General features: G+C 38.7%; 1 protein-coding gene across 1 annotated transcript in view; it reads left to right on the forward strand.

The window, feature by feature from the left end:
* Window positions 1–18,834, forward strand: part of SLC2A13 (solute carrier family 2 member 13) — a 359,809-nt gene that overhangs the window by 71,228 nt on the left and 269,747 nt on the right. The window contains exon 3 of the mRNA XM_035027907.1: window positions 5,347–5,555. Within this exon, the coding sequence (XP_034883798.1) occupies window positions 5,347–5,555 (209 nt within the window). The remainder of the gene's footprint in view (window positions 1–5,346; window positions 5,556–18,834) is intronic.

Genomic DNA, 18,834 nt, shown 5'->3' on the forward strand with positions numbered 1-18,834 from the left:
TCAATACTGTAAGCCAAATGATTCAGTCATAAAAACTTTGTTTACTTTTAAAAATCTTAATTTTTCTGTTTCCATGTGTATTTTTAGCAGCTGTTTGGAGTGAGAGATACTCTTTTTTTTGTTTGTTTTGGTTCAAGTTTTTATTTAAAGCCCAGTTAACATGTAGTGAAATATTAATTTCAGGAGTAGAATTTAGTGATTACATACAACACCCACTGCTCATCATAACAGGCACTCTCTTAAATACCCATCACCCATTTAGACCATTCCTCCCCGCCTCCCCCACCACTTCCTCCCTTCCAGCAACCCTCAGTTTGTTCTCTATAGTTTTTTGTGTTTTTTTTGTTCAATTTATTTTATTTTATTTTATTATGTTAATCACCATACATTACATCATTAGTTTTTGATGTAGTGTTCCATGATTCATTGTTTTCGTATAACACCCAGTGCTCCATTCAGTACGTGCCCTCTTTAATACCCATCACTAGGCTAATCCATCCCCCCACCCTCCTCCCCTCTAGAACCCTCAGTTTGTTTCTCAGAGTCCATAGTCTCTCATGGTTCGTCTCCCCCTCAGATTCCCCCCCTTCATTTTTCCCTCCTGCTATCTTCTTCTTCTTCTTTTTTTTTTTTTTTAACATATAATGTATAATTTGTTTCAGAGGTACAGGTCTGTGATTCAACAGTCTTACCCAATTCACAGCACTCACCATAGCACATACCCTCCCCAATATCTATCACCCAGCCACCCCATCCCTCCCACCCCCCCACCACTCCAGCAACCCTCAGTGTATTTCCTGAAATTAAGAATTCCTCCTATCAGTGAGATCATATGATACGTGTCTTTCTCTGATTGACTTATTTTGCTCAACATAATACCCTCCAGGTCCATCCACGCCATTGCAAATGGCAAGATTTCATTCCTTTTGATGGCTGCATAATATTCCATTGTATATATATACCATATCTTCTTTATCCATTCATCTATCCATGGACATCTTGGCTCTTTTCATAGTTTGGCTATTGTGAACATTGCTGCTATAAACATCGGGGTGCACGTACCCCTTCGGATCCCTACATTTGTATCTTTGGGGTAAATACCCAGTAGTGCAATTTCTGGGTCATAGGGTAGCTCAGTTTGCAACTTTTTGAGGAACCTCCATACTGTTTTCCAGAGTGGCTGCACCAGCTTGTGTTCCCACCAATAGTGTAGGAGGGTTCCCCTTTCTCTGCATCCCCACCAACATCTATCATTTCCTGACTTGTTAATTTTAGCCATTCTGACTGGTGTGAGGTGGTATCTTATTGAGGCTTTGATTTGGATTTCCTTGATGCCAAGCAATGTTGAGCACTTTTTCATGTGTCTGTTGGCCATTTGGATGTCTTCTTTGCAGAAATGTCTGTTCATGTCTTCTGCCCATTTCTTGATTGGATCATTTGTTCTTTGGGTGTTGAGTTTGATAAGTTCTTTATAGATTTTGGATACTAGCCCTTTATCTGATATTTCATTCGCAAGTATCTTTTCCCATTCTGTCGGTTGTCTTTTGGTTTTGTTGACTGTTTCCTTTGCTGTGCAAAAGCTTTTTATCTTGATAAGTCCCAATAGTTCATCTTTGCCCTTGCTTCCCTTGCCTTTGGCGATGTTTCTAGGAAGAAGTTGCTGTGGCTGAGGTCAAAGAGGTTGCTGCCTGTGTTCTCCTTTAGGATTTTGATGGACTCCTGCCTCACATTGAGGTCTTTCAACCATTTTGGTCTATTTTTGTGTGTGGTGTAAGGAAATGGTCCGGTTTCATTCTTCTGCATGTGACTGAACAATTTTCCCAACACCATTTGTTGAAGAGACTGTCTTTGTTCCATTGGACATTCTTTCCTGCTTTGTTGAAGATTAGTTGACCCTAGAGTTGAGGGTCCATTTCTGGGCTCTCTATTCTGTTCCATTGATCGATGTGTCTGTTTTTATGCCAGGACCATACTGTCTTGATGATGACAGCTTTGTAATAGAGCTGGAAGTCCAGAATTGCGATGCCACCAGCTTTGCTTTTCTTTTTCAACATTCCTCTGGCTATGCGAGGTCTTTTCTGGTTCCATACAAATTTTAGGATTATTTGTTCCATTTCTTTGAAAAAAGTGTATGTTATTTTGATAAGGATTGCATTAAATGTGTAGATTGCTCTAGGTAGTATTGACATCTTCACAATACTTGTTCTTCCAATCCATGAGCATGGAACGTTTTTCCATTTCTTTGTGTCTCCCTCAATTTCTTTCATGAGTATTTTATTGTTTTCTGAGTACAGATTCTTTGCCTCTTTGGCTAGATTTATTCCTAGGTATCTTATGGATTTGGGTGCAATTGTAAATAGGATTGACTCCTTAATTTCTCTTTCTTCTGTCTTGTTGTTGGTGTATAGGAATGCCACTGATTTCTGTGCATTGATTTTATATCCTGCCACTTTACTGAATTCCTGTATGAGTTCTAGCAGTTTTGGGGTGGAGTCTTTTGGGTTTTCCACATAAAGTATCATATCTTCTGCGAAGAGTGAGAGTTTGACTTCTTCTTTGCCGATTTGGATGCCTTTTTTTTCTTTTTGTTGTCTGATTGCTGTGGCTAGGACTTCTGGTATTATGTTGAATAGCAGTGGTGATAGTGGACATCCCTGCCGTGTTCCTGACCTTAGGGGGAAAGCTCTCAGTTTTTCCCCATTGAGAATGATATTCACTGTAGGTTTTTCGTAGATGGCTTTTATGATATTGAGGTATGTACTCTCTATCCGTATACTCTGAAGAGTTTGATCAAGAAAGGATGCTATACTTTGTCAAATGCTTTTTCTGCATCTATTGAGAGGATCATATGGTTCTTGTTCTTTCTTTTATTAATGTATCACATTGATTGATTTGTGGATGTTGAACCAACCAAACCCAGGGATAAATCCCACTTGGTTGTGATGAATAATCCTTTTAATGTACTGTGGGATCCTATTGGCTAGTATTTTGGTGAGAATTTTTGCATGCATGTTCATCAAGGATATTGGTCTGTAATTCTCCTTTTTGATGGGGTCTTTGTCTGGTTTTGGGATCAGGATAATGGTGGCCTCATAAAACGAGTTTGGAAGTTTTCCTTCCATTTCTATTTTTTGGAACAGTTTCAGAAGAATAGGTATTAATTCTTCCTGAAATGTTTGGTAGAATTCCCCTGGGAAGCCATCTGGCCCTGGGCTTTTGTTTATTGGGAGATTTTTGATGACTGCTTCAATTTCCTTAGTGGTTATAGGTCTGTTCAGATTTTCTGTTTCATCCTGGTTCAGTTTTGGTAGTTGATACATCTCTAGGAATTCATCCATTTCTTCCAGGTTATCTAATTTGCTGGCATAGAGTTGCTCATAATATGTTCTTATAATTGTATTTCTTTGGTGTTGGTGTGATCTCTCCTCTTTTGTGCATGATTTTATTTATTTGGGTAATTTCTCTTTTTGATAAGTCTGGCCAGGGGTTTCTCTACAGTTAAGACTTTGTTTTTATGGTTTGCCTCTTTCTTTTTTTATACCTATGTTCATTTGTTTCCTTTCTTAAATTCCACATATGAGTGAAATCATGTAGTATTTGTCTTTCTCTGACTTATTTCACTTAGCATAATACACTCTAGCTCCATCCATGTCTTTGCAAATGGCAAGATTTCATTATTTTTTATGGCTGAGTAACATTCCATTGTATATATTTTCCACATCTTCTTTATCCATTTATCAGTCAGTGGGATATGTTGGCCCTTCTGTAATTTGGCTACTGTTGATAGTGCTGCTGCAAACATCCGGGTGCACTTGTTCCTTCAAATCAGTATTTTTTTAATCCTTGGGTAAATACCTGGTAGTGCATTTGCTGGGTCGTAGGGTAGTTCTATTTTTAACTTTTTGAGGAACTTCCATACTGTACTCCAGAGTGGCTACACCAGTTTGCATTCTCACCAACAGTGTAAGAGGGTTCCCCTTTCTCCACATCCTTGCCAGCACCTCTCATTTCCTGTGTTAATTTTAGCCATCCTGACAAGGTATCTCACTGTAGTTTTGATTTGTAGTTCCCTGATGATGAGTGATGTTGAGCATCTTTCCATATATCTGTTAGCCATCTGTATGTCTTTTTTGGAAAAATGTCTATTTATGTCCTCTGCCCATTTCTTAACTGGATTATTTAGTTTTTAGATGTTAAGTTTGGAAAGTTCTTTATACATTTTGGATACTGATAAACCTTTATCAGATACGTCGTTTGCAAATATCTTGGAGTGAGAGGTAGTTTTAACACCCATGTGACAATTGTATTTTTTTTCCTGCTGTTCTTGGAATTAAAATGAATTTTGTTTGAAAAGTAATGGACTTATTTCACACATTTTATATCTGGAGGCTTCAAGGCTGCTTACTCTACTTTGGGTTTAACATAGCTTAAATGTTGGAATAGCTTTGAAAAGTGTATTGAGTCAAGTGACTTCTAATTGATTTATGTATATCAGTGAGTATGGTTGTTATGTAATCAGAGTTGGCTTTCTGAGCTCTACCATCATAAATCTGCCATGGAATATACCCAGGGAATTTGGATCAACAGAAAACGTACAAGTGTCCTAGATCCATAGAAGTTCCCATTTGAAAGCGACCTCGCAGTTTATCTAATCAAACCCCTCAATTCAAAAAGATGGAGGCCTAACATCAAAGAGATGTTAGGAGATCGTTCCAGTGGTCAGAATAATTTTGGAGAGATCTTTGATATTGATGTACTCATAATACTATTTTTGTTATTTCTCTGATGGATTTAAAGTGATATGCTTATTTACTACACTTCTGTCATTTTAATAATGATTATTTGCTTCTGACTATCCTTTTCTACTCTGGGCTTCTCCTTAGTTAATGAGGATGAACATGATGCTTGATGGCAAAATGAAATCATTACTGATCATTCATGGAGCAAAACAATAAATAGTTTGGGACGTTTATCTTAATGAAAAATATATCTTTTTAAACAGATTATCAGAGTTTTGTGTTAGCCTCATTTTCTATTGTAAAATACAGAATTATATGTATATTAGGAAGGGATGGTGTTTATGATGTTTTTGCATGATATGTGTGGTTAGAACGTATATACATAATTATTATGACTTTTGCTCCTTTTTACTGTAATTTATGTGATCAGATGTTTTTCATTTTTCAGTTTCTCACTAGAGCATAAAAATATTCTTTTTTCTGGACACACACATGGAAAATCATTCTAATTTAACATGAGATACTATTCCCAGTGTGGTGAACACAAACCTTTTAATCATACTGATAAGTCCAAATTTTACAATAATTTGTGGATTTCTTATTACAGGTACATGTTGGGACTTGCAGCAATTCCAGCAGTTATACAGTTTTTTGGCTTCCTCTTTCTACCTGAAAGCCCTCGATGGCTGATTCAGAAAGGACAGACTCAGAAGGCCCGTAGAATTTTATCTCAGATGCGTGGTAACCAGACCATTGATGAGGAATATGATAGCATCAAAAACAACATTGAAGAAGAGGAAAAAGAGGTTGGCTCAGGTATGTGGGTTTTGTACTTACATTAATTTTAAAACCACATAGTGGTTTTATTTAGAAACTGTATTCTTCTGTTATTTAATATCTCTAAATGATGTAGCGATTTTATGTATATAACCAAATCAAAATATATTTTATTTTATTTATTTATTTTTTTTAAAGATTTTATTTATTTATTTGAGAGTGAGAATGAGAGAGCATGAGAGGGGGAGGGTCAGAGAGAGAAGCAGACTCCCTGCCGAGCAGGGAGCCCGATGCGGGACTCGATCCAGGGACTCCAGGATCATGACCTGAGCTGAAGGCAGTCGCTTAACCAACTGAGCCACCCAGGCGCCCTCAAAATATATTTTAATTCAGTTTTAAAAGTAGTATGTTATAAAAGAAAGAAAACCCATCCCCATTATATCGCTATCGTCATATAATTACTATTTTTATTTTTGTAGAGCCTCTTTTATTTCAAAATTGGATATACTTGACATGGTTGTCATCATTTTGTGTGTGGGCGATAATTTTTGAGTATATGTATATTTTATATATAAATATATATAAAGATAAATATGCATATTGACCTTCCCTATTAACGAAAAAGTCATAGTGTGAACTATTTAAAATAAATCACTTTAGTAAAAGGAAATACCTTGTTTACATGTGTTACATTAATTTCCAGTCAGGTTTTATAAAGAATAAGAATATCTTGTCATGATCCCAGCGTCCTGGGATCGAGTCCCGCATCGGGCTCCCTGCTCCTTGGGAGCCTGCTTCTCCCTCTGCCTCTCTCTCTGTCTCTCATGAATAAATAAATAAAATCTTAAAAAAAAAAAAAAAAAGATTAAGAATATCTTCAGATCCTAGTTTTGGAATCATTTTGTGTTTCCCTGTTTTCATTAAAATGTTTAATTGTCTAATCAAAATTTCACCTTGTCAGAAAACCAAAAAAAAAAAAAAAGTTTCTAGTCCATTTATGTTGGTGAATTTCTTTTTGGAGAAGAAATCATGTAGCGTTTTATAAAATCTCAGGCAGGATCTCTAATCTTGACAGTCTGATTTGGGTAAGTGATTTGCAGGATGTATGTGATGTGAGGTAGACATTTTATAATACATTTCTCAACAATAACTATTACCCTGCTAGATTCACAATTCCCAAAATTGTCTCATTTTCTCCCAACTTTCCTTTTGCCCCTACATTAATTGGAAACCCGAGTGGAAATGGTGACTTGTGTTAGTCAAATTATTTTTCACACTTACAAAAAGGCAAACACCCACACTCATATATTGATGTATGTCACACAGGTCTTGGAAGGTATGTTCACTCACCTTCCCCTGCTGTTATTTTTGGTGGAGCTGAATGTTGTGCTTTCCTGAAACAATAGAATAAAGACTGTGCAGAAGCTGGTGACCATTGTTAGCCACACCCGATTACTCTCGATTATATATATGCAATACAGTAGTGCAGTGTTGTTATTCTCTTGCTCAGGTTAGAGCCCCAGTGAACTGAGCCAAATCTAGGTCAAGGTCATTTTTAACAAACAGGTTGGTGAGCATATACCCCATGTGCCTGGCACTGTCAGCATTTCCAGAGTAAGAGGTTAGTGCGAGTATTAAAGAGAATTTTGCTTTTAACAAAATAATTCACTTTTATTGAGTTGAACATTGTGTTAATTTAAAAATACTATTTTAAATGTTCATTTAAATTACAAATACCTTCATTTATGCTCCTGTGTGAATTTCTCTCGGCTGTGGCTTGCATGAAATATGAGCTTGTTTTTGTAGTAATCAGTATGCTTGAAGCTCTTGTACTAATAATGTGTGAGTGGAAAAACTTTTCAGGTTATTAGGTTATATTAAATACTATTTAGAACATGAGCTTTTGTTATGTAAAGGGTAGGACAACAACTTAATAAAAAAAAAGCCTTCCTGTGTAGGGGTAGGGATACCACTGATTTGACTATAGAGCGTTGACCATGTAGCTTCATTTGGACTACTTAAAAATTTCTCTGACTGGTATAGCCACAGAGCCATTGACAATGTGCACTATTTGAGTTTCATGATGACTTGGAATGTTTTTTTAAGAGATTTGAGGTACTTAAGATTGTAATTACCCGCATCTGCTTTAGTTTTTATGAGAAGTCTTTTGGAGTTAAAATAGGGCACTTTTTCTTGGGTAAAAATAAAATATTGCTTTATATACACATTTGGCACAGGTTTAAAAAAAAAATACTGTGTTACCGATTGAATCCTAATAACATTTAGGATTTACCCATGCTCGGGTAAATATCTTAAACTTTGCAACTAATAGGATTTACAATTTACCTTTTTCTCAATTTGTATTGAGTACTATCATCTTGCTTAGTTTTAAAATTAATCTCATGTTCTTTTTTAAAAGTACAGAATTAATAGCATTATGGCATGAATTCACAAGGCAGATTTGCCAGTGTTACATAGCAGGTAATTTGGGGGCCTCACTTTTAAGATTGAGAAATTTGATCAGGGTAAAACCTGTTCTGCACACGTGTGAATTTTATTTCAGCATTGTCACGTCCAGGAATGAGACTCTGTGTCAAGTTAGTTGGAAAATAGAGACCAGTGCTAGGGCTTGTCTAACACACCGACACGGCAAATATACAGGAAGAAACAGCTGATTTCAAAATAATAAAAATGTCCTGGCCCAGAGAAGACAAGTCAGCCATCGTGTTGCAGGGTTAGAGAGTAGCGTGGGTTCACCTGTGCATGGATCCTGACAAGGTAAATTTTGAGCCCCAACTTTAAGCCTGGGAACTCCGGGCAACAAAGTGCAGCAGTCTGGAGGGAGGAACTTTGGCCTAGCCACTGCAAAACACTCCAGCTATTTCAGGAGGTTAGAAAGAAGTTGTGCATGACCCCTGTTTCTTCTAGGGAGAAATGTTTTATCATCAGACATGGTGGCTTAGTTACCTGCTACCTGCCTGTGAGCTCAATAAATAGATCTGATTCCACATCAGTCCCCATGTCCTTCTCTGGGAGTTTCCAGTGGATTTGTAACTTGTGACTGTTCACGGTACTTGCATATGTGACCCTTCTCTTTTCCTAGGATTTTTTTTATCTGGTCCCTGGAGTTTAAATTTGATTTCTTTGAGGAAAATAGGCATAGCTACCCAAGTATGTATTAAATTGTTTTTTGGATGTGTGAGAGATCGGTGCCTATGGGATTGACTTCTCCTGGCTTCAGACACACTTTGTGACTTTCTGTAGTCAATCTAGTGGCTCTCTGGCCGTGGCTGCAGTGGAGGTGAAGCTCATAGTTCATGCTGTGGAACAGCATTGGATTTTAATGGTGTTCCATCTTGTCTGCACATGGCACAGAGATCAGCCTTCTTAGCATGTGATATCTCCACTATAGTGGGCAAAAAAAAAGAAAAAGAAAAAGAAAAAGGGCAATTGATGGGAAAAGAAGCAAACAATTGGTTTTCATGCATATTCAACACTGTTTATACATCCTGCAGGACTAATAAAGTGCGCTTGGTTTGGAAAGCACCCTGGCGTGGAAGACAAGGGAAATGGAAGATGAGTCCTGGCTCCACCCCTAGTTTGGAATCCTAAAAAGATTTTCTAGGAGTTGCCGAACCTCAGTTTCTTTTTAGGTTTGTAAGAAAAGAGAGCCAGATTATAATAGCTCCACAGTCTGATTTTTTAGACTTTAAAAAATCTGTGAGAAATGTCTGCTTTTTAATTTTTAAATACTATGCAGCAGCCTTTCGTTCCAAAAAGTTTATTGAGTGACACTCAAGAGAGTTGGGGCTGTGGCAATAAATAAGACAAGGTTCTGGTCCATTCTGTTGGGAAGAAGCACACAGATGATAAAGAGTAAATTCCTGGATAACTGCAAATTGTAGTAATGGCTTTAAAGGAAACAAACAGGATGACGACATTTATAGAAGGCTTGCAGGGGGTTGGTTATCACTGACGAGTTGAGTATAAAGGCTAAAAAAGAATCAGCAGAGTAGAGAACTGAAGGGACGAGTGTTCCAAGCAGAGGGAACAGCAAGTACCAAATTATATGTATCACTAAGTGGACCAGATTAATTTTCTTGTAAATTTTGATAATTGTTATGAAGCGTACATGTGCCAGATTTCTAAGGCATTGCAGTAAGAACTATTCCTCTTTATTTGTGTAGGGTTGCGAGGCCTAAACTTTGAATTAGTAGGGACACAGTTACTACTTTTAGAGTTAAAAACAAATTTGAGTACAAAGTAATACACATCATCACTTCCATCATTTTGTTGCTCAATTCTTACAGATTGTTGCCTTAGTTTATTTCATGCTGTATACATGTGTACTAGTGTCGTGACTTTCATTTATAACAGAGGTAGAAACTGGAGGGAGACCTCAGTAATTACTTAAGGCGGTGATTCTCAAACTTTTCCACTTAGCTTTAACGCTGAGTGGAGTGAGGCCTTTTGGGGCCTGGATTCCATAGCAAAAGGCAACTGCAGTAAGCCCAACATTTATTTGAATTTTTATGCTTTATCCTAGAAATTAACAAAAGTTGGTGTTTTGTTTCATAATATACCTGTTCACTCTACTTTAGAAGTGTTTTTTCTAGATATCTAGTGTTTATTCATTGACTTTAAAGTGTTCCATCACTCCTTTGTCATGTTCAGTTCCTGGGATGTGCACCCCTCAGTTTGACAGACATGAACTTAAAGCATTTGGAGTACCTTCTGGGGCAAGTCCATGAGGCGGCGTAGGAAAAGTTGGATCTGCCTGTATTGTCAGAAGCAGATGGTCATCTCTTAATTTACCAGGCATATAGAAGAGCAGAGAGTCTTTGTCGGGAGCTTTAGTTTATAACAGTAATTGTCTTACAAGAAAAATAGAATTAGTCAACAAAAGAGACAGGACTCCTCTGAAGGCAATCTTTGGAAAGAATCTAGAGATGAAATTTGTGTAGTCGTATGCTTTATACCACCTCGTTTGAAAGCACTCTCTAATGACTTCTTTAGTTTTCTGTTTCTAATTGATACATAGTTGACACACAACATTATGTGAGTTTCAGGTGTGCGACATAATGATTCAGCGTGTGTATAATTGCAAAATGATCACTAGAGTGTAAGTGTCATTAACATGCATCACCACACATAGTTAAAACATTTTTTTTTTTCCTTGACGTCTTCAATTTCTTATCCTGCACCAGAGAGCAAGAAATAGATTCCTGGGATGAGGTGAAAGGAAAGCCAGGCCTGCTGCCCACAGGTTAAGCAAAAGCCCCGTAGGCAGGGCTTAGGGAAAGTCTCACACTTCTGCACCAACGCAGCCACTCCCTCGTCTGCTCTGCCCTGGGGTGCTACGGCAGCCTCATTGGGAGGAAAATGTAAACAAGGCTTTCTCTCCCTGGAGAAACGTGCAAATGTTGTAGAACCAGTACAAAAACCCAGAGAAGAAAAAAACAGTTTTGGGAGAATGGAGTTGTCTGGGCAGCTTCGTTGCAACAGCAGGTGGAGTGAAAGCAGCAAAGCAAGGGAGAAACTGAGGGCGCATCTCAGGGCAGTGGAGAGCAGCCTTCTGCAAATCTGTTTGTTTATAGCATAGGGTCAGTCCAGGGAACTTAAAAATGTATATGACCTTTTCTTTTTTTAAAGGGAAATAGCATTTTTGTGCATCCTGTCTTTTAAAAATTATATATAAATCTTTTTTAGAGTTAATATTATCCAGATCACTGAGTCATAGATGCTTCCAAAATAGATTTATTGAACAGGAGAATATCAGAACGTTGGCCTTGCCCTTGGTCACTCAAATCGTAATCTGCATAAGTAAGAAGTAGCAACCAGAGGCCCTGTCAGATGCTTTAGAAAAATTAGATTCAGGCCCACTGGTTGCTGTTATCAGAGAGTGTTCAGGCTACCTACGCACAGTGTATAATCTTGCAAAAACATTCACGCCAACAACATTTGCATTGTTTAATTTTATCAGCTAATCAACTCAGTAACTGGGCAGATGTGGCTCTGTGTTTTGCCTTTGTCGGGTAGTTCAGTCTCCAGCCTGAGAAGGAAGAACGTTGTAGGGAGGGGAATTTATTCAGCACCCTCCCGTGAGTTCAGTTTAAAACCTGTTTCGATTTACGTCCAGCTCTTGGGGGGGGTCACGTCTATCGTGTGCAGGAGGGGACAGCTGCATCTCTCTCTTTTTTCCTGCAGTGATCTTGCCATTAGTTCATCAAGTCTTATCTCCTCATAAGTCATTTCTTTTCCTGTGAATTGATATTGTCTGTGGCCATTTCAACAAATCCTATTCTGCAGAGAGGTCAGAGAGGGTAGATATTTATCATATCCTGATAGAAATCCTTCCAAAAGTTTCTTTAGAAATCTGATTCCGGCATAATAACATTGCAGTAGAATGCTCATTGCAGTTGACATCTGCTGCACTGAGGGGAAAGTAGTCATTTTCCCCAGTATTTCCAGTAGTTTTGCTTATATTTTCTTCACGTGGTGGTATACCCAAAGTAATGCAAGTATGTTATTTACTGGGTGAACTTGAAATAGATATTGACGAATTGTTTCTCAGCAGGATGACTCCCAGTTTTATGAATATAGGCAAGGAAAACATTTCTGTATCTAATATTCTCAAGGTGTTTGTAAAATTGCTAAAACTGTCCAAATGTGAGGCTATTCTGCGTATCTCCTATGGTAAACAGATTAAAACAAAAGGTCAAGTAAAAAGCCGCTTTAATTCTCTATTCTTGTGTTAACAAGCTGTCAGCTGGACTATTAAAACTATATACAATTCTGCTCAGTTTCTAGTGAAACTTATTTTTGTATGCTGACTTATTTAAAAGAAATTCAACATGGCTTTAAATAAAGGTTGCCTTCGATTTTCTAAACCACAGAGGACTTTTAAAATCTTAGGCAGAATTGGAATAGTTCTTAGATTGTACATTAAAATGTCATTGACTCACCTTTTACATGGGATAAAGAATAACACAGAAATTTTTTCCACTTAATCTACTTATGGGAGAAGGAAACGTTTTTCAGATAACCTGTAGGCTTTCAAGCCATTTTCCTTGATTTATATTGGAAAATCCAAATTGTCTTATAAGTTGGTAGGTAATACCTGAAGGTTCATCTTTCTGCTTTCTCACTAAAGTGTACTTAAATCCATATTTCATTTAAAAAGAATCCATGCTGAAGGAATTTTGACTGCCTCAGAGTTTTCTTTCTCCCGCAACACATTGTGAAGTTCATCCTGTTTTTTAATGCTCTGTATTTAATATAGTCAAGCATGAGTAAAAGACCCAACTAGGTAGATATTTCAAAAAGAATGTAGTTCCTTAGTTGCTGCTTCAGGGAAATTCATTACCAGCTAAACAGTGAATCCATCATTCAGCACAGGTGGTAGTCTGCTTTGTAAATAAAACCATAGTCTGGATATTTTTTTTTCCCTCAAGATAAGACAAATTGCTGTGCCGTTTAATGGTCACCTTGTCTTTGGAGAAGGTGAGAGGAAGATCCTGAAGAAAACCCAGTTTTTCCATCTCAGGGTGGAGGGCATATGAGCACTCTTTAATGTTGGGACTTTTTAGTGGTAACGGGACAATTCCATTGATGGGCTCTAGAATCAGAATACTAATAGCCATGTCATGTGCTATCTAAAGAAACCTGCCTGTTTACACATGTCAGGAGAGATCGTCTAGTATGTTTCTTAAAAACCAAAGGAAGGGGTGCCTGGGTGGTGCAGTGGGTTAAGCATCCGACTCTTGGTTTCAGCTCAGGCCCTGATCTCATTAGACTCCTCGCTCACCAGGAAGTCTGCTTGAGATTCTCTCTTCTCTCTCTGCCCCTCCCCCTGCTGCAGCTCTCTCTCTCCCTCTCTCTGTCTCTCAAAGAAATGAATCTTAAAAAAACCAAAAGACCCACTCTTACCTTTTTTTCAAATATTTTAAATTCACTTTATATTTGGGAGATAAAGTGGTCAAATAACATTATTTTTCTCCTTCCTTTACCACTCTGCTGTGGGCACTCTAACTCCTCTGGTCTCCCCACCGAGCAGTGTTTTTAATCAGTACCTTACCAGACACCGTAGATGTGCATTTTAGTTAACTTCTCAGCATCTGTGTTGCTTGAAATGTAGTAACCTTCAGTAAGGAGATGTATACTTGGCAAGATAGACTGAGGAGAAAATTGCTAGGTTTCTGAAACGAGAGCAACATAAAAGTGCAGTGTAAGTGTCTCACATTTTCAGTATAGTTTTTTCCTCCCTGAACTTTTTAAGTTATTTCCTTGAAAAAAATAACTCCCATTGCACATCTTTTAGAATAAAATAAAGCTTCAAAATAATTTTTTTTAGAGAACTGAATCCAATAACTGCTCTTGCCCAAAGGGTGGGGGTGGACAGAGACTTTCAAAACCAACTTTCTGTAAAAGCAAAGACCTTTGGTAGGGTTGTCCAAACATTAATTATTCATATTTGAATAATACTAGTGCGAAAATACTAGTAACAATTACTCTTTACCGAATGCCTGTTTTGGTAAATGTGCGTGTGCGCACACATATATTCCCTCTCTGTCTCTGTGTCTCTCTGTTAAAACAGCCCTAAAAATTACACATTATGATCCATACTGTGCTGAGAAAATGGAGAGCTGGCAAGGTTGAACAGCTAGGAAATGAGAGAGGCAGGATCTGAGCCCCGCTCCGCGGCCTCTCCCGTCTGTCCTCCCTTCAGCCGGCCAAGCTCTTCGATTCATGCTACTTCCGTGCCCTGTAGTTTAGATGTAGATACTGAGAAAAGACATAGGGTGGCATGGTCCTTGTTCATAGGGAGCGGAGAACCTATCAGATTTCCTTAAGAATGTCCTCCTTTTCTAAAAGGAAAGAATACAGAACAGCTACAAAATAGAAACAAGAAGGTAAACCTTCAAAGTCAACTGACTTATTTATTTTTAAAGATTTTACTTATTTATTTGACAGAGAGAGAGCACAAGCAGGGGGAGTGGCAGGCAAAGGCAGAGGGAGAAGCAGGCTCCCCACAGAGCAGGGGGAGCCCGATGTGGGACTCAATCCCAGGACCTACGGGGACCATGACCTGAGCTGAAGGCAGTCACTTAACTAACTGAGCCACCCAGGTGCCCATCAGTTGACTAATTTAGTTCAGTTGCTTCCACCTTAAGAAGAGTGTGGTTCACAACCGTTTCTCTTCCCTGCTGTCACTGTCATTGCCTGGGTTAGGTCTGTGGTGTTCATCCCTCTGCCTGGGTAACGGTGCCTTCCACGCTGCCTTTCGTTCTGGTATCTCCCCTCTCCATCTCCATACCTTATGGCTTCCAAAGTTACCACCCCAACGCACAGGATCAGTCCCTCTCCTTCTCAGAAACAAGTTCCTTTACAGTCTCGTTTCAGTTGATCTTTCCAGTTCATTTTGCTAGAGCCAGAACTCCATCATCATTCTGGGGGAGAACAGGGACCATGCCTCCTGCCTCCCCAGGTGGGGAGATGATGTGGGAGGGAGCTGAGGCGGTAGAGTCGGCAGTTCCTGAGCTTGCCTATTTCATCCAACCAGTGAACTCTGCAAAGAAAAATTGTCTCATAAAGAGAATGTATTAAAATGTAAAAATTGTCTCATAAAGAGAATGTATTAAATTTGAGGACTAGTAGCATATTAGGGATTTTCTGTGTACTAAGAAGGCCTTTTGATACTGTTCTCCATTAGCACATTTAACACGGTTCATTGTTTACTTTTAAGACCTTTTTTTTTTTTTTAAAGACTGAAATAGAAATGTTTAACTGTTTCTGCCTGCTTCGTCCAGTAGATGCTGGTTATTTTATTGTGTCACACAAGAAGTACAAAGTCTACAAAGTGGGTAAAATGATGTTTCATCTGAAAGAACTAATGACAAGAGAGTTATAGGAGTATTCTCATTTTGCTTTTTAACAGAGTAGGTTTGGGGCTTTTCTCTTTTGAGTAGAAAGGAATTAATTTTGATGCTTGGTTCTGGGAGTTGGGGAACTTTTTCTGGAAAGGGCCAGACAGTGTAAGTGCTTGGCTTTGTGGCTTGCAGCTCCTTAGCTCTGCCGTTACAGCGTGAAAGCCAGTGATAGTGTGTGAAGGAGTGAGTGTGGCTTTGTGCCAGTAAAACACAAAAGCTTGTTTTTTCGTCACTGTTAGGTTTTATTATTTACAAAAATAGGAAGCCAACTAAATGTGGCCTGTGGGCTACAGTTCGTTGACTCCTTCTTTAATCATTGTGTCTGTTTTATCAGTTGCTTCAGTTTTTCTCTTAGGACCAATCTGGGATACTGTTTGTTTGTTTATTTTTTAAAAATCTGCCTTGAAGCCTCTTCAACATGATTTTCACTAGCGGGTGTGTCCCCTTTGATTTCTGTGCAGAGAGTGCATTATGTAAATGCGTCTGTCGTGTGTGTGTGTGTGTGTGTGTGTGTAAGTGTGCACGTGGTGTGTTGTCACAGAAAGAACCTAAGAGGGAGTGTTGCAGAGAATCCTCTGGGTGATTGAAGTGGGAGCTTTTATGAGACCACTGCTTGGAGCATATCGCTTTCTTAAAGGCTGGGCCACAGCATCACCATGTACGGAATCACCTTTGCTCTGATGCGGCAGTAGAAGCCAGGTGTCTCATCTCATACTGTGGCTGGCTGCCCTGTCAAAAACGGTTGCCCCCCCCCCAAAAAAAAAAGTGTGTATTCACATGTGAACAGAAATTGTTGCTCCCTTTCCTTGGATGACAGTAAAAGCAAGATGCTACCTTTCGTGGAAGACAAAATGCACTGAACAAGTAGGGAGATGATTTTATTCAGGTTGTTGCAATAGGTGGACGGTTCATTAAGGAGAAGCTGCTCAAAGACGAGGGAGCAAACCTGGCATTTTCTAGAACAGGCAAGCAAGAGCCACCCTCCAGCCTTCCTCAGAACTCTTATCTCTGAGAGCGCGGGGCAGCGTGCCTTCCTTCTCTGTGCTCCCAGCACCTGCGCTTGATTCCTTCTCTGTGGCACTCTGCACTTGATTTTCACACTCCTGTCCCACTAATGACACAGTGTTCCTTATCTTTGCATCCCCACCACCAGCTACAGTCCCTGCTTAACATCCACTAGGTACTTAATCAGTGTTTCTCTGGCTGCCTTTCTACTCCTGTGGGAGGATGGATGATGATGTCTGACCTTTGATCCCTGAGATTTGGAGGAGGAAATGGAGTGCCAACAGCACAAGAAGCCTTCCTTGTGTGGGATTCAGTCATCCTGAAGCCAGGGACCCCCCAAGTGGTTGGTGAGGAGGAGATGTAATTCAGTGCAAAATGATTATTGCTGAATGACCGACTTTCCAAGGGCAGATGGGTATGTTTATAGTCTTTGTGGATTTTATCTAGACTGTTTGGAATTTATTTGTGTGTCAGCAGTTATTATTTTTTCCTGGTCTCTAACGTGTTGGGCCTAATTTAAAAACTTAATTTTGGGGGCGCCTGGGTGGCTCAGTCAGTTAAGCGTCCAACTCTCGATTTTGGCTCATGTTATGATCTCAGGGTCCTGGGATCGAGCCCTGCATCAGGCTCCCTGCTCAGCGGGGAGTCTGCTTCTCCCTCTACTCCAACCCCTGCTCGTGCTCTCTCTTTCTCTCTCAAATAAATAATAAAATCTCTAAAAAAATAAAATAAAAAAAGTCATTTTGAGGTAAAGCATTTATGAGTACAATGGAATTTCAAATATAAAAGCTATACAATATTATGTGATTTGTGACTATTTTAGAATTTTAGAGCAGACCGTCGCTAATGTCTAAATTTGGGAAGTACCTCTTAAGAATGAGTAGATTAGGTTTTTGTTTATAATTATGGGGAATAGATTAGAATTCAGAGTAGGCCCATATTGCAGGCATGCACACCTCAGATGTGGTAAAATCTTCCATTATGAAAGGTGAGCCTTACGAAACCCAAACGTATGTTTTGGGCAATGGCTACAGTGGCTTTGGTGGTCTTAAAACAAAGGGCAGCCTTGACCATACAGTTGTAGTTGGAACCTTAGATTGGTGTCCGTTTCGTTTGTGGTGTTCTCGTTAGCTGGTGTGTATTTAGATGTATCCGTCGCAGGAAGTCATTGAAAATGCATATTTCTCAAAAATATTCTGTGAAAAATGTTTTAATTTTGCTTTTTGAAATAGTTTATTATCAGTCTTCCTAGTCATTTCATAAGAATTACTGAAATACAGTCAGCATCATTCATGTAATAATTCTGTAGATTTTTCTATTTCTTGCCTAATAGTCTTACTGAATGTTCATTCAACTCTTCAGTGGTGTTTTGAAAAGTATGTTTTAGAATATGAGTCCGCTTACCTAGGCAGTTGACATCTCTGGCAGCAATGGGAGAAAAATATCATTTAAAGTCTTACTGCTTTTAAAGAGGAAGCTTGAAAAACAGTCGTGCTTTTTTTTTAATTTTAATTTATCTGTCAGCGGTTTGAAATCAATAAAAAAGAATGATCATTTTAGGAGCATTTACATTTACTTTGTGCATAGACTTTATATGGTATTATTGTATCTTTCAGTCCCACAACAACACTGTGAAGTAGTTACTATTATTATTACACTGTTTGGGAGATGAGAGAAATGAGGCACAGAAAACACGGTCTCCCTGTGGTAAGTGGCAGAAAGTCAGAACTCACATCTGGCTTGACTCAGGTGCATATTCTGAATCATTCATTATCCCATATTTCAGTGAATTTTAAGATTTCTGCATAAGAAAAATATTATTTTATTTCCATGCTTCAAGATTTTCTTTAAAATGTATTTTATTACAGTTTCATGCACAGAGTATAATTTTTTATACAGAAACACAGGCTATTCCGTTTTCTTGAACTGTAACAGATCACATTTTAATAGTTGGAATTGATCAAAACGGTGCCCCCTTCCATGGCTAGTATCAGTACATCTGTTTACAGGTCCTGCCATGTTAAAATGAAATCCCAAAGAGAATTTTTCAACCTTTTTTTCTCAAATAAAAATTGATCAAACTATTGATTGACAATAAACTATACTAGGGGAGAGGCAGTTAATAACTCCAAGTGGAGTTTAGAAGTCTAGGATAGTTCGTCCGTCCAGAGGCATTGTGTGACTGCTTACCTGTGTGTCAGGCACTGTGCTAGGTGCTGGGATACAGCGTTTTACAAGGATAATAGCTAACATTAGGTGGGCACTTCTTATGTGCCAAATACTGTGTCTAACCAATATAACTCTCACAGCAACAGAGGTTCATACTGTTAGGATCCCCATTTCACAAGTGAAGAAACAGACTCGGGGACCACACAGCAGTGGGG

Source organism: Mirounga leonina, unplaced genomic scaffold, assembly GCF_011800145.1.
Source record: "Mirounga leonina isolate KUSES-001 unplaced genomic scaffold, KU_Mleo_1.0 Mir_201, whole genome shotgun sequence".
In the NCBI taxonomy this organism is placed as follows: domain Eukaryota; kingdom Metazoa; phylum Chordata; class Mammalia; order Carnivora; family Phocidae; genus Mirounga; species Mirounga leonina.